At 41.1% G+C, this 24,391-nt stretch overlaps 1 protein-coding gene across 4 annotated transcripts in view; it reads left to right on the forward strand.

Moving 5' to 3' along the window:
• The window catches only part of LOC118234858 (AF4/FMR2 family member 2-like), a 167,278-nt gene that overhangs the window by 85,023 nt on the left and 57,864 nt on the right, over nt 1-24,391 (forward strand). For all 4 annotated transcript variants that reach the window (XM_035431675.1, XM_035431676.1, XM_035431677.1 and 1 more), the window contains 4 exons: nt 12,017-12,061; nt 19,043-19,129; nt 22,183-22,219; nt 22,439-22,493. In XM_035431675.1, the coding sequence (XP_035287566.1) occupies nt 12,017-12,061; nt 19,043-19,129; nt 22,183-22,219; nt 22,439-22,493 (224 nt within the window). The remainder of the gene's footprint in view (nt 1-12,016; nt 12,062-19,042; nt 19,130-22,182; nt 22,220-22,438; nt 22,494-24,391) is intronic.

The raw sequence follows: 24,391 nt of genomic DNA on the forward strand, positions 1-24,391 counted from the left end.
AAGGGAGGGAAACAAAAGAGGAAGGGAGAAAGAGAGAAAAAGCGTTTGCATTCATCACCGAGCCCTGTTTAATTTGATTTGGGGGTGCTTTGAAGTAAAGCCAGCCAGGCTTAGGGGATGGCATCTCAAGGAGCGTTCTCGAGAGTCCGCTAAAGTGGTCATTTTCACGAACACCGTGTTTCCTTGTGTCCATTCACATGTTAATATGGAGTCGGGCTGGTGAATCTGCTGATGGCAGGTCCAGTTTTGTGGATACCAGAATGACTAACGCGCATATGTTGTTTTAATCAAATCATCATTCATGAGAGTATTATGGAGCTTTGGCTGGTTCGGCGGTGACCTCTTGCATTGTTCGGAATGTTATTTCTCCCCTGGATTGAGAGTGTTCAGCCAGCGTGCATTTTTCTCCAACAGTCTTCAAGAACATAATGTCAGAGCAAAGTAATCGATGAGACAACATCACTGTGTGTTGAGTCATCATCTTGATTGCCTGCAGAGGTTTGAGGCTGAAACTGTGCCTGTTCATTGAGCATTTTAGATTAAATCACTTGTGGATGTGTGCAATGTCAGGCCTGCGCAAGTTGGTATTAATGTGTACAGATAAGGCTAATATTAGCAAATTGAACTCTTGGCCTGCAATTTGCATTGTTATTCTCTTAACACGTGGAATCTATTTATCCATTGAGTTGTTTCAACCCCAGGAATTGTTTGTTTTCTTTTTCACTGTGAGGAATTGCTTGTTGGAGACTTCACAGAGCAGTGGTCGGACACTGTCATTCAGCAGCACTGGGCTGAAGTGAACATAAAAAGAACGCTTTTAAGAGAAGGATTCATTGTAAATCAGACAAAGACTGAAGCACAGGCAATTTGTCCTGGCACCGGCTCATTAAGTTGATAAAACACTTCCTCTTCCTGTTTCATTTGAATCATTGGTGAATGGCCACAGAATCGAGGGAGTCTCCAGAGCTTTGCGAGCTGTTAGGCAGTGAGAATGTGAATGAGCGGTCACAGCTTCCCCGTCATAATCCAGAAAACTCATTAAACCAATAGCAGTTCAGCTTAGCCAATCCATTACACAAATTGGTTATTAAAAGGTATTGGATTTTGAGTCAAGTTTGAATTAACCAAATGTATTAGTTGTTAAGCAATGGTATAATGAGCCTTTATTCAATAACTGCATGTGTTTTCTGTATTCTGAAACAAGTGATCAGTGGCAAAGTAATGTGTAACTATAAGCAGTTTCTCCAACTTACTGCGTTGAATTGCAACCTGTTTGTTTTGTCTTTGCCTAGGGAAAGGAGAAAACAAATATGATTCTGAATCAGATTTTGATATTTTTGAATAGTAGTCTCTAATTTGCCTAAATTCTCTTCTTTTAGTCTACTGTTTTTGATGAGGTTGCAATTATAACTAAATGAAATGCAACAATCCTCTTTTTTTGCTTTTGCAAGAATAGGATTCTATTCCACTATGTTGACCATTTGCACAGATCAACTTAACCTACATTTGGATACATCATATAATATAATAATATTTTATTGCTAGTTTTAATATATTTAACCAGGTTGAAATACTTGTCCTAATGCAGTGTCATCCTCCATTGATTCAGATGGGCAGGGTGCACACTTGCTCACACACTTCCTCCAAAGTGCATGTGGCCAACTGCCGCTTCTTATTCACTGCATTTCACTGTGCGGTCATTGTGGCAGAAGACCGTGCTGCTTTCGCAAATGGTAGACTACAGGCATCCTGTTGCCCAAAGGAGCTACTCTTTTGGAGTGAGGTGAGGGTAAAGTGAGGGATAGCCTTGACTTAAACTCTTTCTCCTTGGATAATGTTACCACCAATTAGGCGCTTTTACACAGGACTGCCAGATGGTCAGGATTGGGTTTCATAATGGAGAGTACATCACTGAGCTTTATAAGAGCTTCCGCTAAATAACTAAATGTAAATGTGATTGTTCTTCCAACCTTGCTTTGATAAAGAATCTGGCCTGCCAATCCAACACCATGGCTGCATGAGAGGAAGGACATTAAACAAGTCAAACAAATGCCCCTTCAGTCATAGCCCTTTTATTTGTGTATTTTTTGCTCAGAGATGGAAGCACCATTTGTTGCCGTTTGTCCTCCCCCTGCTTTCTGCCTTTATCAGACAGTCGCCAGCGTGTCTGTGTTCAGGCCAGGCACAGATTGCTCAGGAGGAAGGTATCCTCGGAGCGAACCTTAACCTAAACCCATCCCGGTTCTGTCTGAGTGGCAGCCTCAAAAAAACCACGGCAACGCTTTGACAGTTTGAAGAGACATGTGCTGACAACTTCATCAGGACTCACTGTTTTTTTTTTTCACGCTGTCTGCGTGGAAAAAAACTGACCTCTTCAACTCCTGCACCGATCACCTTTATTTCAGTGTCTCGGCCAGAGTGAGACCCAGTGTTTAGTAAAGCTCATTCTAATAACAATTTTCTGTTATGAATGAAGGGTCTTTTGTGAGGTCCTTGTTGTGCCAGAGAGCTGGTTCACCCCAGTTGCCCCAAACTGGATCACTGCCACCTTCTGCAATCTCGTGGTCCTAGTGAAGCCCCTAAATAGGCCTTTGAAGTGTGCATCGTATCGTAGATGGCCTGCAAAGCTTTGAGCAGTACAGCTCAAACGTAAGGTAAAAACAGCAAAATGTCCTGTATGGAGTCTCATAGTATGCAGTACTTCTAACTATAATAGGACATTTAGCTCATATTGGACTCTATAAACTGTCAAGTTAACTCTGTCAGAGTTGATTTAACACAGAATTCCACTGTGCAGGATTTCATCATTTCGAACCCTTTGGCATATCATGAGTAGTATGCCAAAAATCTGCTTATGAGTATGTCTCTGGTTGGTCTGTCGACAGTGTCCCTGACTCTGTGTTTGTTCTGTGAAATCTTTGTTTCATGCGTTGTGTTTTCCATCTGCTTGTTAATCTGCCTGCCCTCAGTAGCAGGCTCCATTTTATTTGTCTCTTCGAGCTGAAATTGACCCATTTGTTCCTGTAGCTACTCATCCACTTTAAATATGATTTAGGAACGGAGAGCATCGCTGCTGCTTGACTACTTTCTATTAAAAAACGAGGGTAAATACGTTGCATCTGTTGTTGATGTAGAGATGTTTTCCGAACAGCTATTATAGAAGAAAATATGTTTCTGGCTGCAGTAATTGCCTGTGCAGTATGTCTGAATTCTCAGGTAATTCAGAGAAATAGGTCTTTCTGCTGTCTTATAGTACAAGGTGTCAGGGTTTCTTCTTCTTCACTGACCCTTCCAATAATAACTATTAGGAAACAGCACCAAATTATAAGTGGGGTCTTTCAAGGCTATTGTTGTCTTTGCCATTTATTGGTCTCTGCTTCTGATGCTTCCAGAAATGCGCAGCAATTTTTTATGTTGTTGAATTCCAGTATTATACTGCATTTCGAAGTGTGTCCATGGTGCATGTGTGAGTGCACTCATGCCTGCACACAATCTATTGTCTGTTTTATTCAAAGAAAATACAAAAAAAAATCCTGTATTTTGTTTTTTTTCTCTCGTGTTTGCTTATCACAGAGGCTAGTACCTGTTGTGTGCAGGCCATCTTTCATTCTCATGGAAAAATTGACTATGTTGGAGAAATAATTTTCAGAGCCATTCAATATGACTGTAATGGCAGGTACATGGGGAATCTCTGCTGGAGACCAGAAATAAGATCTCAGCTGGACAGTTCTGTGCTAGCAGTTTGTAAAATAACATTGGAGAACAAGACAAATGAAGGTGATTCTAGCTTTAATGAGCTCGTAAATATATTCTGCTTCCTTTTACACCTGCTTTTTCAAATGATATGGTAACGGAACTTGATTATTATGACTTACCAGTCATTTTGTACTGTCTATCTTTATAGTTTAAGTTAATCGTATACAGGACTTCATAGCATTCTGGTGAGTAATACCAGTCGCCATTAGCATGTCTATATAACATCAAACACAATCTGACAAAGTATGTAGATGTTCAAAGTAGGCTTTGGTAATATCCATTTTTTTATTACCTCCACATGTCTGAGCCTGTAATAAATGAGATTATGATTAACTGCATATTCCATAGTTTCGTCATTTATTATGTTTATTATAATTTCAACAACGTTATCCACTGAGATTTGCAAAGCACGGCTTCATTCCTAATATTATTAATTTATACATACAGCTGGTTGAGACTTATTATCTCCCTCCCCCTTTTCGCACCTCACAATTTCATTGGGTTGCCTTACGACTGGTACCTGAGCACTGAACCTTCAATACTGTGGTTACACTATATGTCGAGTTGTATGTATAGGGTTTCTGTACACAAACAGGAAGGGATCTCATGAATCTATTTCCTGTATATTTCCTTGGACATGTTAATGTGATCTGAATGTGAAACTGCCACAAAGAACACTCTGTACAGTATTTGTTAAATGCACCTTTAGTTCTTAAAGTCATACCAGCATGTGGGGAAAGTGCATGTACATGAAAGTACAAAGCTCAGTAGGAAACAGAATTGGAAATAGAACCTAAGCTGTTTATATAAAGTGTAATAGCTGATTTTATTACTATATAAATACATTTTGCAAATACATATTTTGAACTTGAATTTACAACTCATGCATGCCAGATTCCAGTCTCTAACAGTGCATTTTTAGCAGAGATTTAAAAATATTTACTCAAGATATCTTCTGTTTTTGATAAATAGCATCTGTATCTAACTAGTACCGCTGTCTTTGAGGACAGAATGTTTGCACAGCTCCGTTGACGAAGTTGTTGTTCAGGAGAAACTCTTACATTCTCTCCTCATTGAAATCTGTATCTAGCTGAATATAAATAAAGGATGTACAGTAAATGCAGATATCTGCAAAGCACGTTTTATCTCTGTCTGTAATCAAACATCTCATAAAAAACACGTTTTCAACATACAAAAATGCCAAGTTACTAAAAAGTATTGATATCAAAATGACGCCAAGTTACAATACTACAAACAATATAGGCTATCTTGCCTCACCGAAATGACATAAGATGTATCTCAAAGCAATGCTACCCAATATTTCCTCAGTTCTTTCAAGTCACTTGGCCCTGTGTATAAGCATGCACTACATGAACAGGCCAAATATATGTGTGGATGGCTCTCTCACAGTCAAGATTGATTGAATAGGTGTGTGTATGTCCAATTTGTATTGGTATGTAGGCCTATGTATTTCGCTGCCCAGGCTTTCTGTTGCGTGAATGATAGTATGTTTCTTGGTACAAGTGTGTTCGTGAATGTGAATGTAAGATGCTGCCAGGGAAATGTCCCCATGCGGATAAAGAAGTTCTCTATGTATGTATGTACAATGTGTGTTTTACATGCAGTATTTATTGTACGTAGCAAATATACAATAACTTGCACATGTACTCAAATTCAGTTCAGAAGCAAGTATAAACATGTTTTCTGGAGAAATGTGCTTCCTGTCGTTGCTCAGCAGCAGTTCTGTACATTAATTAATTTATACATTAATTTCAATGTACAATGTTCAATGTGTTCCATGAGGCAATTCGAAATATTTGTCTCTTTGATCTGACAGAAAGTTTGCATGACATTGTGAAATGGTAAGATTAGAAAACACAGGGCCAAGTGACTTGAAAGAACTGAGGAAATATTGGGTAGCATTGCTTTGAGATACATCTTATGTCATTTCGGTGAGGCAAGATAGCCTATATTGTTTGTAGTATCGTAACTTGGCGTCATTTTGATATCAATACTTTTTAGTAACTTGGCATTTTTGTACGTTGAAAACGTGTTTTTTATGAGATATCAGTTCTTTTTGCAAAGCGTTTTATTATGAGAGTGAGAAATGCGACCCTGCAAGAAACGGTTGTGGATTATGGCTATCGTTGTGTGAATCTGTACAGTCTGATGAGCGTGTACCGTTCAGCAGTTTCGGTTTGCTATATATGTAAAACAGTGGCTGTGAGATAGGATGCAGTGGCGTAAGCGTAAACGCATCAGAAACGCAGATGGAATATGGTATGTACTCACGGATTTGACGTCCATCCAACGAGCCTTGACTGACAAAATAATCAACACGCCCGTAGAATTATAACTCCCTAGGTCGCAACTTGTGTAGCCTTCTGTCCTGCTCCGTTGTCTGTTATTTCGTGGAGATGCACTATTAGTGTTTGTAAGGTTTATCCTTCTGTCCTGCTCCATTGTCTGTTATTTCGTGGAGATGCACTTTTAGTGTTTGTAAGGTTTATAAGGCATTTTGATAGGCTAATCTGCAGGTAGGAATCCTCTTCGCCGTTTTGCTAAACTAGAACCGGAAAACATGATAGTGGAGAATAGGAGCAGACGCATATGTCCCAGCAGGCTTTGCATATGAGAGAATAACAACAGTGCGAGAGAAATTAAAATGAAATTACGAAATTCCGTAGTTGAAACAATATGTTTTTAGCAGAATGGGCATGTAGGTGAAGGTTGACATGATCACGGAGTATAGTGCGAAGTAAATGGAGTGACCACGAGCGAGCTTATATTCCTTATCAAATGGTATATATAACAGTCGGTATTGAACATTGGTTGTTGAAGTGGAGGGTCAAATAACATTGCACACATTATTTACCTGTAATGTAATCTATTGCACGAATGTGTTTTTCTCATGTTCAGTGCTAGTAGTTATACTTATGAGTGAATCATGATTTTAAATGTAATGTTTTAATGCGGAGTTGCAGAACGTACATACGTAGTATTGTGTGTAGCCTATGTGGCTAGATAGAGAACACGGCGAGGTAACATGAATGTAGAAACGTGGCGTTTGCTGATATTAAGGATTTGTACGGCCAAGTGAAGAAATATAGTTAGTAGAAATGGCACAGTGGTGAACCGGTGTAACTTTTAAATAAAAGGAATACATTTGCGTCATGAAATGCATATGGGTGGCCGTGAGTGAGTGAGGTTTACCAGTCTGTGACTTCGTTAGCTAATGCCATAGCTATGCAATGCGTGAAATATCATTAGCGAACCTGCCGGTAGTTTTAAAGAAGAACACAAGCCAGTAAGCACAGAAGAGCTTCCGTTGAATCCATATGGCTTAGCAATATTGTAGCCGGTCAATAACTGAACGTACAGACGGTAAGTCATAATGCATATATCTTAGCAATATTGTAGCCGGTTAATAACTGAACGGTGAACGGCGGGTAGATATGGTGCAAAAGCAATAATTAAGAAGTAGTAGACAATTATTAGTGAGGGTCGAAGCAAGTTAAAGAAACGGGTTCCAAGCTGGACTTGAACATGCGACCCAGTGTTCCCAAGCCTGTAACCTTACCCACTAGGCCACAGACGGATTAGCTGTTCAACCTGCGGAGTTGCGGAATGTACATAAGTACTAATTGTTTGTAGCGTATGTGGGTAGATAGAGAACAGGGCGAGGTAACAGGAATGTAGAAACGTGGCGTTTGCTGATATTAAGGTTTTGTACGGTAGCCAAGTGAAGAAATATAGTTAGTAGAAATGGCACAGTGGTGAACTGGTGTAACTTTTAAATAAAAGGAATACATTTGCGTCATGAAATGCACATGGGTGGCCGTGAGTGAGTGAGGTTTACCAGTCTGTGACTTCGTTAGCTAATGCCATAGCTATGCAATGCGTGAAATATCATTAGCGAACCTGCCGGTGGTTTTAAAGAAGAACACAAGCCAGTAAGCACAGAAGAGCTTCCGTTGAATCCATATGGCTTAGCAATATTGTAGCCGGTTAATAACTGAACGGTCAACGGCGGGTAGAAATAGTGCAAAAGCAATAATTAAGAAGTAGTAGACAATTATTAGTGAGGATCGAAGCAGGTTAAAGAAACGTGTTTCAAGCTGGGCTTGAACATACGACCCAGTGTTTCCAAGCCTGTAACCTTACCCACTAGGCCACGGATGGATTAGCTGTTCAAATTGCGGAGTTGCAGAATGTACATAAGTAGTAATTGTTTGTAGCGTATGTGGCTAGATAGAGAACAGAGCGAGGTAACATGAATGTAGAAATAGAAACGTGGCGTTTGCTGATATGAAAGTTTTGTACGGTAGCCAAGTGAAGAAATATAGTTAATAGAAATGGCACAGTGGTGAACTGGTGTAACTTTTTAATGAAAGGAATACATTTGCCGTGACTTCGTTAGCTAATGCCATAGCTATGCAATGCGTGAAATATCATTAGCAAACCTGCCGGTGGTTTTAAAGAACACAGGCCAGTAAGCACAGAAGAGCTCCTGTTGAATCCATGTGGCTTAGCAATATTGTAGCCGGTTAATAACTGAACGGTGAATGGCGGGTAAATATGGTGCAAAAGCAATAATTGATAAGTAGGCTAGTAGACAATTATTAGTGAGGGTTGAAGCAGGTTAAAGAAACGTGTTTTAAGCTGGGCTTGAACCTAAGACCCCTTGTTCCCAAGACTGTAACCTTACCCACTAGGCCACAGGCGGACTAGCTGTTTGAACGGGAAATGTTTCAGAATAAAAATGTATGGGTATTTTTCGTGTGTATGCGCGTTTTTGATTGGGTCGTGTAGGGCAGATTTGGCTGGTGTTAGTGAAATGTCCAATGGGGAGACATGTTGTTAGTGGGATAGGCGGCAGGAAAAATAAGAATGAGAAGAAGAAGAAGAAGAAGAAGAAGAAGAAGAAGGAGAAAACGCAAAATCCCCTTAGTTTGGGGCTTTATTGTGTGGACATGTGAAGTTGTTTATGAATTCTGACTGTTGAAATGGGGTCAGAATGTACAGAATTTAATGTTTTTAAGGGCTGAGTGTCTGTGGCTGTTGTGGTTATTTCTGTGGGGAACCCTGAAAAGTGCCAAACTCTCGGTGCTGTATAGGTATGGGGGCATGCCCCCGCCAAGGCGTAACTTGGCGGGATGGCATACCTGCCATCCCAATGTTTTGCTGCTGGAAAATTAGTTATCCTGAAGTACTGGGCTTTGTGTAGTAAGCTCCACTTTTGATATTAGACATAAATAAGACAAAGAAGACGAGACGCGCTAAAAGATCGTTTCTGATCATCGTGAGGATTGTATTTCCATGGGAACAAAATTGAACTTCTGGGGGGTTAAATAAAGCTTTTTTGCTGGCAACTGTTCAATTTTCCAGTTGCTGTGAGGGATTAGAGGTCATTCGAGACGTAATGGCGCACGATTCCACTTCTGAGTGTTGTGAGAGGCGGCGATTCGCCCGTACAGCACGCCACATCAGTCATGAGCGGCCTGACGTTAGCACGCGCGCGCGCGCCGCTGTGGAGCCTCTCCAGGAGCGCAAGGCGCATGCCTGGTTAACCCCGCGTGTGACGCTCCGCTCAGCCGTGAAGACAGTTATGTAGCCTTCCCTTCTACTCCAGCCGGTCGACTGCCACATATCAATAGGACGATTAGGCGACAGATAGCAGCAGGTCCCCACAGGCTCCCCTGCTCCGGCCGCAAATGTCCCCCCAATCGCACAAGGTCACCTCAGGTAGAGAGAGATAACATGACATCACCAGCAGGGGGGGAAGAGCGGTGGAGTTTGTCTGAGGTTGCCGAATGCAGACCTGTCATAATATAGCAGCAGTGGAACGGGTCACATAGATACCTCGTGGCATGAACTGTAAATCCTTATACCGTGTTTACTCTTATTAAAATTCAAGCGATTTTCTGTGTCAATTTAGTGTTATGTTCGAGAGCCAGCAAACGCTTGGCATGCTTTTTCTCAAACAGGGCTTGGAGCCCTGGATCGTCTGAAGTGATGTTACCCAGCCGCTTAGAGAATCACACGTATTCCCCGCAGACACAAAGGGAGCGAACAGTCAAGACTCCCTGCTGCGTCTTTGTACTGTTAGGGCGAGACTGAGCTCTGTACGTTATTTTTTTTTTAGAAGTAATAAATAACAAACATTATGAAACGTAAGTGTATATGAATGCATTTGCAGACACATTCAGACACTTATCCATTTGCTGGTCATCATATATTAGACATCTGCTTTGAATAGCACATGATGTTTCTGCTGTTCAGCTTCTCGCTTCTGTAAATGGCGGTCGTTCAGTGCATTTCCCTTAATATGCTCCTGTTGCTGTTCAAATGGTTTTTTATGCATTCTTGCTTCCCACTGCATTAGTACGGGTGCTTCCCTGTATATAATTTGTCCCAAAATACCGTACATCTTGTCAAATGCAGGTAATTGATTTGATTTACCTGGCTGTTGTATCTTTTGTGTGAACCAGGTTTTTGTGAATTGATTTTCTCAATATCATTAAAAATGTGACATCTTTGTAAAGATAAAATATGAACATATTATTCACAAGGCACAAGTTGCAGTTACAGGGAAATGAAAAGTTCACTTCACTAAAGGTGCATGGGAGAGTGTCTCAAAGGCAGAATGAAATTGCAAAAGGTGCTCATGGAAAATGAGTAGAGACCCAAAAACCACAGACTGAAAATATGCGAAGATGCGAAAATAACGACAGATACCACTACCGTGAAAATACAGTACATTCCCTGTCCACAACAATAAATTATTTTATTTTATTTTTGATAGTTTTTACTTTCAAAGTAAATGCAAGGGACATAACACTAATGTAAAATAATACAAAATGATACAATGCTGTACAGTAAGGGGGGGGGGTGTCCATTGGGCTCCACCCCCAAGTTGCAACAGGCCAAGCACCTTCTGCAGTGCAGCAGAGACAAGCCAGGCACAATTAGGAACTGAAAAATAATTTATGTCCTCGGGTGCCTGGATTTTTATCGTTTTTGTCATATTTTGATTTTGTTCACACTGGTTTTTGATCCTGTTTCTGCAAAACCATTAATTTTAGCCACATGCATTGTCATTTGTGTGCAGAGGCTTTTAGATGTTGTTTGTTCAATTGTCAGAATTGTCATATTTAATTGATATGATGGTTTTTGGGTGCAACCAAATGTATTATGATTGGTTTCCCTTTGCGATTATGATTGGCTTCTCTTTATGCAATTCATGAGCAATTAGTAACTGCCAGTGGCCTGGGATGAATACTGCATTCAGCCAGAGCAGTTATGTAGTAGACTTGCATAAGGGGGACCCTGATCCTTACTTAATTACCATATTCCCCCTTTAGCACTCCAGTTTTTTTAAACATAAAAGTGGCACCTGGTTCTTATTACTATTATTATACCAAACATTTTATTTATTAGCATATAAATGCTGCCTCTTGAGCACCAGTATCCAATCTGTGGCAGATGCCTTCATTCTACGTGAGATATGACCCAGGAAAGAGAGAAGGCCTATTTGTGTATGTTTTAGCCCTTGTCTTTGAGTGAGTCATGTACACAGCCCTGCTAGAGGATTGCAACCAAAATACAGGCAGACGAAACATGGTCACTGAGAACTCAAGAGCGTCTGCCAAATGCCAGTGATGTAAACTCAAGGCCGTCTGTTACCATGGATAATCATGACAGATTATTGACTGTTTTTGTTTTTTTTTTAGCTCTTATTTATAAAACTTTATTTAAACAATGTTTGTCTGTGGGGAAACACATTGTGTAAACTAGTGACACTTATTTCACCACGTTTCTTTCTCCTTGGATAGTGTGTGAATTTAGTGTGTGAAAAGTTGTTATAAGATCGAATTCTGCTATTTTTGAGAGAGGTGTAACAGGTTATTTTAACATGTTGTCTTTTTTAGCAGAATGTAGTGCCTAAATTTGTCACAAATTAAGTTAAAAAAACCATTTGCATCTTTTGTCCACATTTTATCCACATGCAGGTAACTTGGTAATGAACCAAAATACTGAATTTTTGTACTAATAACCTAAGTGTTGGAAAATTATGAGATAGATAATGTATTAATTACTGGAGTATTTTTCCATGAGTCTGTTGTGAGGTTTTCCCGGTGCATCATTTGCAGTTCACTCTTTAAACATTGCACAAAAGTGCTTTCCTTTCTTCTGCACTGTCCGTTGTGTATTTTTCTCTCTCCGCTTACACTGAAAAACCCTTTTCTTCCGTCCGCAGGTCAGCCTGTCGAACGACTCCAGCTGCGTTGAGGAAATTCTACGGGTGAGTGAGACTCCCAGCCTTACTTCTTCCCACTAATTACACCTTGTAATAGCTGAGGTACTCTGCGCACAAAGCCACTTCTCCATCCGAAGGCTGCGGAGCCAGGAAGAAATAGCCTGTCTTTAAGAGATGACAATTACAGGCTTTTGGAGTCTGTGAAGCAGGAAGTGAAGCCCTTTTAGAGGTGACGGTATAAGCTTCTGTGGTACAGCATAAGTTTGAATAAAGTTCTTTTATGGCGAAGGTGGTTGAGACAGAAATTGTTACTTTTTAAAACTTACCTCCAGAAAGCATCACGCTGGTGATGTTGAGTTGTCTTGTTTCTCATAAGATATTCACTATTGGCTCTGGAGAATCCCAAACCACAAATATTAGATTAGGAAAGAAAACCATTTTATCAGCATGCAGAATTTTTTAGTTTTTTAGATTTACTCACTATAGGTTTCCTAGTTTAGAAGTGAATGGATGTATTAGAGTCATTGGCCTTGTTTTATATTCAGAATCGTGGTTAAAATTCTGAAAACAGCCTTTCATCATTCAGCCAATGAAGGAGCATTCACTATTCAAAAATGAGCAGGGGCAACTCTGAACCATTAAAAAGCCATTGAAAACTGTAAATTTGCACATTATTATTTTATTATTTTTATTTATTCTTTATTTTACCGGGAAAAACTAAAATCTCTTCCACAAGGAAGACCTGACACGAAGCACCAAGATACAAAAGCAACAATCGAAATGACAATAACATACAGTACAGGGATGGAACAGTTGGGTAAACAGGAATTACCAGCAGGGATTAAAGACAGGAGCATACTTCAGTCACTGTATCACTTTGTGTGTTTAAAATCAGTGCCTGTCTGGTTTAAGGCCTTTTTGTAGATTGATCCAGCTGCATCTGTTTGCTTTTGTGGAAGCAATCGGCTCATGCTTGAAATGTGACAGCTAAAAGGAGCTAATATCTTGACAGCAGAGTTTTCCGCAAGGACCTCGTTCCCTCGCACACTCCCTCACTCTCTCTCTCCCTCCCTCCCTCCCTCCCTCCCTCCCGCCCCCCTTGCGAACGCACGATAGCACGATAGACGTCACCGGGAGAAGCGGCAGCACCTAGCCTGACCCACTGAATTATGTGCTCCTGTCAAAACGTGGGAACCCGCTGGAAGGGCAGTGATGTCACGTAGCGGTTGCCGGGCAACCTGACGTTTGAGCTGCCAGGGAGAATGAGTTAGCGCGGCCGCTTTTCAAAAGGCCGGGTGAATAACGGCGTCGCCGGGCCCTGCTCTGCGGAGCTCATTGTGCAGATATAATGCGGAGAGTGGCGTGCGCTCTCTGCCCGGCTTTGGGTCTCAGAGGCCGAACCTTTTGCCTGGGGATGACTCACGTTCGAAACGCTCCAGCCTATCAGACGGGAAGAGGAAAGTGAGGTCATTCCAGCTCCAGTTAAGCATCTTGAAGCCCACGCTTTGCAATATCAATTCATGCGACAAGATGTTAGCTCCTTTTTAGCTCTCCCTAATTTTTATATCAGACACATTCCAAGTGGGCCATTAAAGCAGCGGTCCCGGTTCACGGCCGTGTAGAACTCCTTCACTAAGTGCGATGTCACAAGCAGAGACACGGGCGGAACATTGCCGCCACCCGCCTTCTTGATAAACAACCCGTTATTTTTAGTCAAACAGCGAGTGGAATATCAGGTGTTTTCATCTGTTAATTGGACGATTGGGAGGCCAGTAGCTTGAGGCCACAGATTAGCGTGTTTGTGCTCTCAGTCTGCTCACCGTTTCCCCTGCAGTGTTTACCCCCCCTCCCTCTTGTTCGCGCTCGCACACCTTCTCCCTCTCCCGTTGTTAGCGGTAGCTTCAGGTGTCTCCGCCAGTCACACTTTATCAGAGCGATTGCCATTTAGAGGGATTAACATATTTGCACACAGTCAAAGCTGAGATGGCATCTGTCAGAGGAGTCTCATCAGGAAAAAAAAAACAAATTCAGTTTACAAAAAGCCATGCAAGACGCTTCTCTCTTTTGTGTCAGTTTAATGTGACAATCTGTCTCCTACTGCTGTCTGATTCACAGCCATTTTGAAATCATTATCTCCCAAAATGCAACCAAAAAGGACTGTATAATTATCTCTTATTAAAGTAGAGTGTTATTGATTTAAGCCTGATAAGTTGCATCACTGTTCCACGATAATACTGTTACCATGGCAAGTGTTTTAGATTAAGCTGCCTTGTTAGTAGGCCCATCTTGCCTCACAGCAAGGAGGTCCCAGGTTGGAATCCCAGCAGAGGCCTTTCTGTATGGAGTTTGCATGTTCTCTCAATGTCTGTGTGTTTCCTCTGGGTACTCTGGTTTCCTCCTACAGTCCAAAGACATGCGGGATAGGCTAATTGGGGACTCTACACTTCCCATAGGTATGAGTGTGTGAGTGTGTGAGTGAATGGTGCGTGTGCCCTGTGATAGATTGGCGACCTGTCCAGGGTGTATTCCTGCCTCTCTCCCAATGCACACTGGGATAGGCTCCAGCACCCCCTGACCAGTATAAGCGGGTATAGATAATGGATGGATGGATGGATGATAATACATCTTATTTCCCTATCCTGTCTTTGTGGAAAATTGATTCCACTCCCAAACTAAGGCCATTACCGACTGACTCATTACCACCTTTATGGATATTTTTTTGTGTGTTTTAGTAATCATCTGATTAGCAGAAAAATTGCACAATAGAAAAAATACTGAACAATACTGAGAGTGCCAACCCTGTCATATAAAAGTTTAAAAAGGCAATTATTACAAAAAAACTATTCATACCAGGCAGGCCTAGTTTCAATAACTATTCAGCTATTTTTCACTATTCAGTAATTTTTTTTTTTTTTTGCTTTCTAAGAACAGAAGCTACTCTGTCGCGGTCTCAAAAAATGTCACATTCGTATAATTGGCCCACAGGTCCCACTGCGCTTATTTGTGACAGGCAGATAAACGCCGCTGTGGGCAGCGTTCTGGTCCCACTCTGCGGCCGGCAACGGCTCCAGCGCCTTTGGAACGCGCCGTCGGTCGCCCTCGTCCCGGCTCTGGGAAGCAGCGGGCTGCAGACTGCCCGGAGCCGGACGCAGGAAACAATGGCGGAGCAGCGGCGCGATGCCCTGAGCGGGCTATTATTACATTATACATTACGCCGCAGAGTAATGTTTATGCATGTTATGCCGTCCCCTCAGGCTGTCTCTCTGGCCCCGGCCAGACTGTGCTTCAGAAGCCGCTTCATCTCGTTATTGAGAATGGCAGTCGGTTTTCGTGTGGTCGTCGGTTGATGCTCTTATTATTTCTTTGTGGTATTTTTTTTTCTTCCCAATGCTTCCCACCGCCACGCCTATCTGGGGGACCTGTCCTTTTTTTATTTTTATCACCAATTTTATCATTAAAAGCAAATGTACTGTGGTGTCAAAGGATCACGCTGGATAGTGTTAATTGTCAGAAAGGCCGAAGGGAGGCTGCTGAGTGGCTCATCCTGTTAAGGCACTGTTGTAACGCCTAGATGGGCCCCACAGTCCGGTTTTGAAACTGGATGCACAATCGGCGCTAATGGCCTAGATATTTTAGAGTTTCAGTTAGCCATTATTACCCCCACTGGTTGATTGGGTGCCCATAGTCCCCCCCTGTTGAGCTGTACAAGAAACAACTTCCTTTGACCCATCTCTGTGCGAGTCCGGCTTGTTGACTTCAGAGTAATAAGAAGCAGGGGCTGACATCATTAGCTTTGGAGGGGAGCGCATGCTTGTCTGAGCTCTACCAAATCAATGGCAGAGGTTGTAGCAATGAGCACAGATGATGAATATGATTGGACATTCCATGTTGAGGGGAAAAGGGAGTAAAAGCATAAAAAGAAGAGAAGGTTGAAGGGGAGCCTTTACAAATGTCTCAGTGTCATGCTGAAGGACCGTTAGGTCGGATGTTATTTTCTTTTATTACCCTGGATGGGGATTGACAATGGTGTTACTGCGGAAAGGTCACCCTATCACAGCTTTTCACTGCACACACGGTAAAACCAATTCGTCAGAGCAAGAGCGTGAACAGCCTGCCGAAGAAAGGGAAGTAATTAGTCGATATATGAGATGAGCCTTTGTTGGTGCCAATCGAAGAGGCCAGGGGGCTGCACTGACGCAGTCAGCTGACATGGGCCCAGACGTGCCTTCACTCTGCTGGCTGAGCATGAGGAACCGCAGGTGCTTCTGACCGCTACACAAGTCTGGTGGCGATCAGGCACGCTAGCCGCTTTGTTCTAGTGGCAACTGAGGGAAGCCAGACCTGGATGGTCTTCACAGGCTTTGTGTTCAGCACTGCTGTGGCAGCACACAGATGATTGTAACCATTGTGACCAAGGGCCCATTTCCATTACAGTGCCATACTGTACTTACTGTACATACATGCTCACAGTTTCTAGATCTGTTTCCTTAGCTCGCAGAAGCATACGGTGTATACTGTAGTTCTCTGAACTAAATTTTGCTACTCCTCCAGGGAGATACTAAAAAGGTATCAGGAACTATGCTAAGCTAGCAGTCCTGTAAATCGCTAATTGCTCCTGCAGAAACATGGATCTGTCTCTGGTACTTTGAAGCATAACGCTAGTTTGTCACTCAAAATAAGCAAGGTACACAGTAAAATGTCCAGTGTTAATTAAACGCTAACAGTGTTAACTCCACTCCCACAGATTATCAGTGAGAGTTCAATTAACACTGTTAGTGTTGAATTAAGGCTGGACATTTTGCTGTGTTTGTGTCCAGAAAACACAGAAATACATCTAAATACATCAGAAATACATCTTAAACCTCTTATTTCTCTATCCCGCCTTTATGGAAAACTGGCTCCACTCCCAAACTAAGGCCATTACCGACTGACTCATTACCACCAAGCTTCTTTATGGATATTTTTGTGTGTTTTGGTAATCATCTAATTAGCAGAAAAATTGCACAATGGACAATAGGAAAAATGTGTGTGCAGTAAAATAGTTCATGTTATATTAACTCTTACAGTGCATATGTGATCCCTATTGGACTCATATAAACTCTGTTGGAGTTGAATTACCACTAGACATTTTGGTGTGTGTGTGTGTGTGTGTGTGTGTGTGTGTGTGTGTAAAGTTGAGCATTGTAGTTTTCCGTAAAAGTCTTTTGACCACATAGTAACTACCTTAATGTGGAATTACACAGTGTAATACCCAGGGCAATAGTTTTAACTAAGTGAGTCATGGCAATTTCAATTTTGCTGTTGAATGTTGAGGCAAATTTGTGCTTGGATCTGAGAAATTTTTACTGTTCAGCTGAAAGGCTGCCCAAATTAATACTGAAACTGAACATAGCTTTCATTTTTCATAAGCATTACTGAATCCCTTGGTACACAATATTGATCTTGACATATTTCTTTATTTAATTAATTTTATTTAATTTTCTATTCCTTTACATAATGTTAAATATGAAATTATTCTTTCAAAAGGATCATTAATATTGCTTGTGTGACATATTTCATAGTTGTTCCTTATTACACTAAAAGCTTCTGACTCACCACAAGGTAATATGATGTCATTGCTTGCCTGGGTAGCATAAAGCAGCAATACTTGGAAGGTTATGCTATATATATATTGTATTGCAATAAATGTTCATACCCTATTCCATTTGTATATAAAGCAGACAAATGAAAAAAAGTGTACAAATTTTTGATTTCTGGCATTTCTCTGCATTTTCCATACACATAATGTACTGTGAATGCATTTAAATAGTGATTTTTAATTCATGGTCTGGTGTGAGTAGAGTTAGGTCAACCTGCTTTGTTATTGCAACTGACTGCTTAGTGAGTGTCTCTCTCACATACATCATGCAGCATACATCACTATTGTTGCATGTTAAATTTATTGCAGAAGCCGGATTATTTAGTGGTTTCCCCTTCTAAGGAAACTGAAAACGAACTTATCCACTGGTGTGAACAGCATGCAATACTGGATGTTGGTTTTGGTGTTTTTATTAAATAATCAAATATAAAAGTAATCCTTTATTAAAAATGACAGTGTTAGCTTTCTAGTGCCACATTTCCATTTTTCAGGTACTGGAAATTTTATCTCATAACATTGTTATAAAATTTGTGGGTTTTAAAACAGATTTGTAGACCTCCCTGAGGTTGGGTTAGGACAGCCGTTAGTTAGGCATGCTCCTGTTTACTTCAAACCTGTACAGTAAGCATATTATATGCTGTATTAACAGTGTTAACATTATACAGTGTAAAAACGCTGGGACAGCATAAGTTATATAATTGAGTATGTGCGAGCCTTTGTTTATGTGTTCATAATCTGGCCCATTAGTCTTCTCAGTGCAGCTCCTCGCTCCATATTGAAATTTCTTTGAAGGTGTCCCCATTTTACCATCTCCAGTATTCCGTTCCCAATATAGGAGCGGATTTATTTCATTTTTATCCGTCACTCCTTCGCACAAGCGTCCCCGAGCGAACCTAAATCAGAGTACATTACGCCGCGCGAACCGCTGACAAATCCGAACGGCTCAGCTTCGCGCCGGGAGCGTGGCGAATCGAGCGCAGCCGCCGCCGTCTCTCGCGCCGGAAAAACCGGAGCGCCAAGCACCGCGTCGGGTCGCCGCCCGCGTGACGGGCACCCGCTCGCCTCTGATCTGCACGCTGGTTTCGGCGGTACGCGCGCTCTCTCCGTCTTCCCCTGTTGGGAAGAGGGACCAAGTCACAGGCGGGAGAGGAAAGAAGTAAACAAGCCGTTATGAAGTCGGGACGAAAGCGCGGACGTCCAGCGTGGCTCAGATTCCATCTCTGCCATTAATATGCATGAGTCTTTGGTGGCCTCTGAACTGAGGTAATTAGAGGAGTATTCTGCTCCTTGACTCATGCACCCGCTTGGAGTGTGTGCATATGGCTGGTGAAGAGGAGTGTGTGGGAGTGGGTTCGGCTGGCGTATTGACATGATCTTTCACTCCGCAGGAGATGACCCACTCCTGGCCTCCGCCTCTGACCGCCATCCACACGCCGGGCAAGGCAGAACAGACCAAGTTTCCCATCCCCTCCAAGGTGAGCTTCAGAACTCACTCTTCCTCTTACACAAACGTGCCCGCGCACAGATGGGTGCTCATGCACACACACACACACACACACACACACACACACACACGCAGTATGCTCTAATGCATACTTTTATGCACACAGGAATGTACGTAAGCATACATACACTCACACACACACACGCACACACTCACACACACGCACTCATCTATGCTCACTACGCTCACAAGACACACTCACATTTTCTCTCATGCGCACACACATACGCACACATGCTCACACACACTCGCAGACACAATCTCACGTGCATTTCTCTCACGTGCACACACACACATACTGTCTCAAGCGTACGCACACAGACGTTCTCACGTGCACGACGTCACAAGCTCAGGCAAGCAGAATAATAGCTTACAGCTCTGAGTTGCGCTTCTGTTGTATTTCTGTTGAAGGGCTTTGTGCGGCTGCTGCAGTCTTACCAGCATGCAGTTGCATATACATTCAGCTGTAGCCATTAACCTCACAGTTTGCACCATTTACCTGAAATAGATTTACCCTTCTGTTACCTCCCAGCATGTGAGACCAATTCTCTTCCGCTTTTTGCTGCGTTCCATACGTTTCATGTTGCTTTAACTGTTATGCACATTTAGCTGACTTCAGCCTACAGGTGTATGAACCTGCGGAGCGTAGAATTACTCTGGAATGACTAGGAGGTAAATAATCGTTGTAAAATAGACTGTATATCAAAGGACCAATCAGGTATAATGGCTGGAAATAACGTGGAATATTGCTGACTGTGAGGGGAAAACACTATTCAGTGTCATCCAATATAACCCTCAGAACATGGCTGTTTGAATTCGCAGTCCCTGTAATGCAGGTTAAGAGGTTAATCAATAAAGATCAAGCTCTATATTCGCCAATAGATCAATTTGATTTAGTCTGCAGTGCCTGGCTATGGCTAATGTTAAACGTTGAACGTTTTGATATCATGATGTATTACGGTACATAAACTGAGTAGATGAAGAAATTTACAGCATTAAGCAACGATCCAATTATTGCTGCTGATGGTGTGCGTTCACTGAAGTGCCTGAATGGGTTTTAAATTGAACGTTAAGGTAGCTCTTGTGGTACATGCTATGCAAAATAACTAATCTAGTTTCATTACTGTGTCCTATGGGAAGAAGTTAAATGTTATTGTATTGATTCAATATATCATCCTTTTAGAAAAATGCATTTAATTACCAACCTTGTACAAGAATGAGTTTTCACTGCTATGGGACAGGCACTAGGAATTATATATATATATATATATATATATATATATATATATATATATATATAGTATTTATGAATGTGTTTTTGTTTTAAGAAATGTATTTGGACCCAGTGGACTTACAGAAGTCAGTTGTACTCAGGCTTCACTTCATTATTTGCATAGATTATTGACATAATGACAATACAAGTGTAGCATCTTAACATCAGAGACACTTCCATTTTTGTGCACTGGAAAAGTGCTAACCTCTCTTTTTCCCAGAGGCCCACGGCCCTGAGAGTTTTAAATACGCATATCCACCTGCTGCTGACTGAGACCTGGGAATTCTGCTGAATTAATGACATGTGAGATGGCGCAAGAAATAGCAAACCTTGGTATCAGAAGTTAGCGTGGCCACATTGGGTGAATCGAGTATTTCACTGTACAGAAGCAGCCAATTGAAAGTGACCTGAACTATTACCATAGATCTTAGGTCTACCACAGGATATTGAAGGCAGACAGAGCCTGCAATCCACTGGTTGTCTCTTAAAAATGAAAGATCTGGTACAATGGAGCAAGATAAAGCTCTCTGAAGAGAGCCACATCTAGGTGTATGTTGTGTCTATTACAGGTCAGACCTGTCAATCTGTGGACAAAGCTTTGACGATGTCCGAGATGAGACAGTTAAGAATAATGACTTGCGTAAAAAAGGCATTTTTTAACACTGCTAACAGTCATGCTATTAATCACTAGGGGATAACAGGACCTACTGCTGTTCTTCAATGTCACAGTAGTGAATTAATTAAGATCAAAAGAATACTCTAATCTATAACACTAAGGTTTTAGTAAGAACAAAGTGTGATTTTTGTACTATTGATTATATAATCAGAATGCAAGGGACACCATTGGAGATTCAATATATTTATTAGCGTTTGGTTATAGTTTCTACAAACAGCTACACTGTGTCCTAGCAATGTGTTCTAACACTTTGGCTTTGATTTAATGGACACGGTGCCAGGAGGGTAATTTAGTACCCCATATCTTATCAGTTATCACACTGACACTGGAACGAAGTGGCTAGCCATTTTGAAAACACACGGAAAGTTATTTTTAGTTTGGCCTTAAAACGTCATGGCAGAGCTTCGTCAGTCGGACTGCGCAGTAACCTGTAGCAGGCTGAAAACACCTTTTGATGGCCGTACACAGAGAGCCACAATCAATTACAGACTTTCATCTGGATCGATTACAGACCTTCCTATGGTTGAATGATGTGCGGGCGGCCAAGCAAGGATATATATCACAGAGAAAATAATAGATGGCTCAGTGATGCCATTTTTATGTGTTACTCCTCTTGTGCTCTCCGTTATAGAGCAGTATGACTCAAGCAGCATATTATTTATTGTCATTCAAGAAATTTGGTTGCCGTGACGTCTCCCATTGGCAGCCCAGCCATGATTTTCTGTGTTTTCTCTTATGAAATCCCAGGTTGTCTCATTTCCAGCTTAAACCCTATTATTTCTATCTTAATAGGACATGGATTGAATCCCATGGCTTGACCTAAATGACATTTTAAATAATAAGCAGCATCCATAAATCCTGATTTAATGGTAGCATCATTTAACAAAGACGTTTCCTACCCTGCCCACATACTGACACATGATTTGTGTGCTCTGTCTAATTATATTAGTGTAAAATCAATTAAGTCCTCCAGCGACATGATTTCCTTCCTATTTGTTCTCTTGCTATTTCCTCCCTCTGCGTGTTCCACAGTGTCTAATGAACATTCTGTCTTTGTGCCTGTCTCTCTGCCCAGGACTCGCAACATATAACCTCAGGATACAACGGCCAAAGTAGGTCTCCCTCCATTTCTTTATGTCTATGAGCATACCTGTAATCCCTCCTTGTTGTTGAATTTTGGAATGAGATATTCGTTTTGCACTGGAAGAGTGGCTAGGTCACATTCAAATCTAATGTCACATGACATCGAAAAAACTAAACTCATGGCAGCCCTCTCTTTGGACAGCATTTAATTAGCAGTACTTTTGATGTTGTTTTTAATTTCTCTGCAGAGAGGTGCAATGTTTCCAGTAACAAGCCTGCAACCAAGTCGGTTCCACAGAAGTCGTAAGTATTCATTTGATTAATTGTTTGAAAGCCCCTTGGCGAAACACTATCGTTTCATCCTTGCTCTTATGAAAGAAAAAAAAAGAAAAAAACAAACTCCTCTGAGAGTCTTCAGATTTCCCAGTGGAACTAAACTATCCTCGCAAACAAACACAGACACAGGCTTTTCCCTGTTAACCCTTCGCAGGGAATGGTTTAGATTTCTTTCCATAAATAAAAGCAGAATGTGCCTCTTTTCTGTATCACTGATTAACACCTGTCATGCACTTTTGTAAATCACTTTGGCTAAAATTGTCTGATAAACGACTAAATTGTAGATCATAGACATTGCCATAGATGAAATCAACACTTAACGTTGACTACTTAAATAGAAGTAGTTGATTTTTTGTTTTCTTCTCCAACAATGGCAAGTTTAATCACTGAACCCATCAAATTGTGAATAAAAAGTTGTGAATTAAAAAAAAAACTTTTGCATTTATTTGTAAGCCAATTAAGGTGTAGTAGGCAGCATTTCACCCTAGTGGTAACAGATGTAAATTGCATCAGCAGTGAAGTGAAAATATAAATACAACCAAAGTGACTGACATACTGGAAAAAACACAAGGCAACATCCATATTATTTTGTATTATTTGGTAAGGATGTTGTTCCTGGTAGAGTGAGTGAGTGATTTAGGCAGAGCAATCTGGCTGACTGTATATTCCTGAAGTTTTAAGGAAAGATAGCAGGAACATGGATTTAGATGTGTAACTTGTCAGACATGGTTATTAAGGGCTGCTTTTCCTAAATTGCAGATGTTCATTATTATTTTGAACATTTGCTGATTCCATAAGTTACCACTTTTGCAATAAGAGATTGGACTTGGAACAGAAAATGAATAAGTAAAAATGGTTTCTGACACCTTAATGTTTCCACTGCTGGATTTGCAGCATAATTTACCAAGTAACTAAATTATGTAGCTAACTAACTTAGATGTCTGCAGTGGTTGGTATATAAGTGCAGTTGATAGCTGAATAAATTGAATATCTACCTAGGTAGCAGGCAAATATCTATTTTAAATGTATAGGATATTTACTTTTTTAGGAAGCAGCCTAAAATTGTTATCTATCTGTCTATCTAGCTATCTAAAATGAGATGGCAAATAGAATGTACTGATATTAACTTGTCGAGTAAAAACAGTTCCATCGCAGAGTTTGCCTTCATTCCCTGTAGCTTACTACTGTAAGTTCTTCTCTTGAAGTGTAATTTGTCTAACTTTCTTTTATTGCTTTGGATTGCCATTGACAAATTCCTTTTTTGGCTCCAAGTACGCCAGTGACTCTACAGGAGCGGGTTACTTGACTGCACTCTCTGCCATTGTGATTGTAACCCCGAACATTATGGCCAGCACGATTTGAGGGGCTTTGAGCATACCCCTAAATTGTAGCTCATTGTGATATGATTTTGTTTGTAAACAATGGACAAAGCGATTTAGAGAACATAAACATGATGTGAGGTGATGAATTTCTCCCACAAAATCTAATTCCCTGTTAGCTCAAGATTTATCATGGCCATTTATCATGATCGATTTATCATGGAACTTTCATTGAAGTAGCATACTGCAGCTCAAAGGACAAATGTTGATTGAATTGGATGTCATTAACAGTGATAAACCTGTCCACATATTTTAACGCAGCATTTTTAATACTTTAGTGTATACTTTAGTTGTTAACTTCAGAGAACAACAGTGTGGATGTTGCATGTTAGGTAATTATGCATTCCTATTATTGCTCATACCTGGCATCCTGAAGTGTTATGGAGGTGTTGACAGTGTCAGATTTAACTGTTTACAGAGACATTGGCAACAACGTCTGGATGAAACAATGTATCACAGTGTGAAAGATTTAGATTTTAATGCATC

This window comes from Anguilla anguilla, chromosome 9 (assembly GCF_013347855.1).
Source record: "Anguilla anguilla isolate fAngAng1 chromosome 9, fAngAng1.pri, whole genome shotgun sequence".
Classification (NCBI taxonomy): Eukaryota; Metazoa; Chordata; class Actinopteri; order Anguilliformes; family Anguillidae; genus Anguilla; species Anguilla anguilla.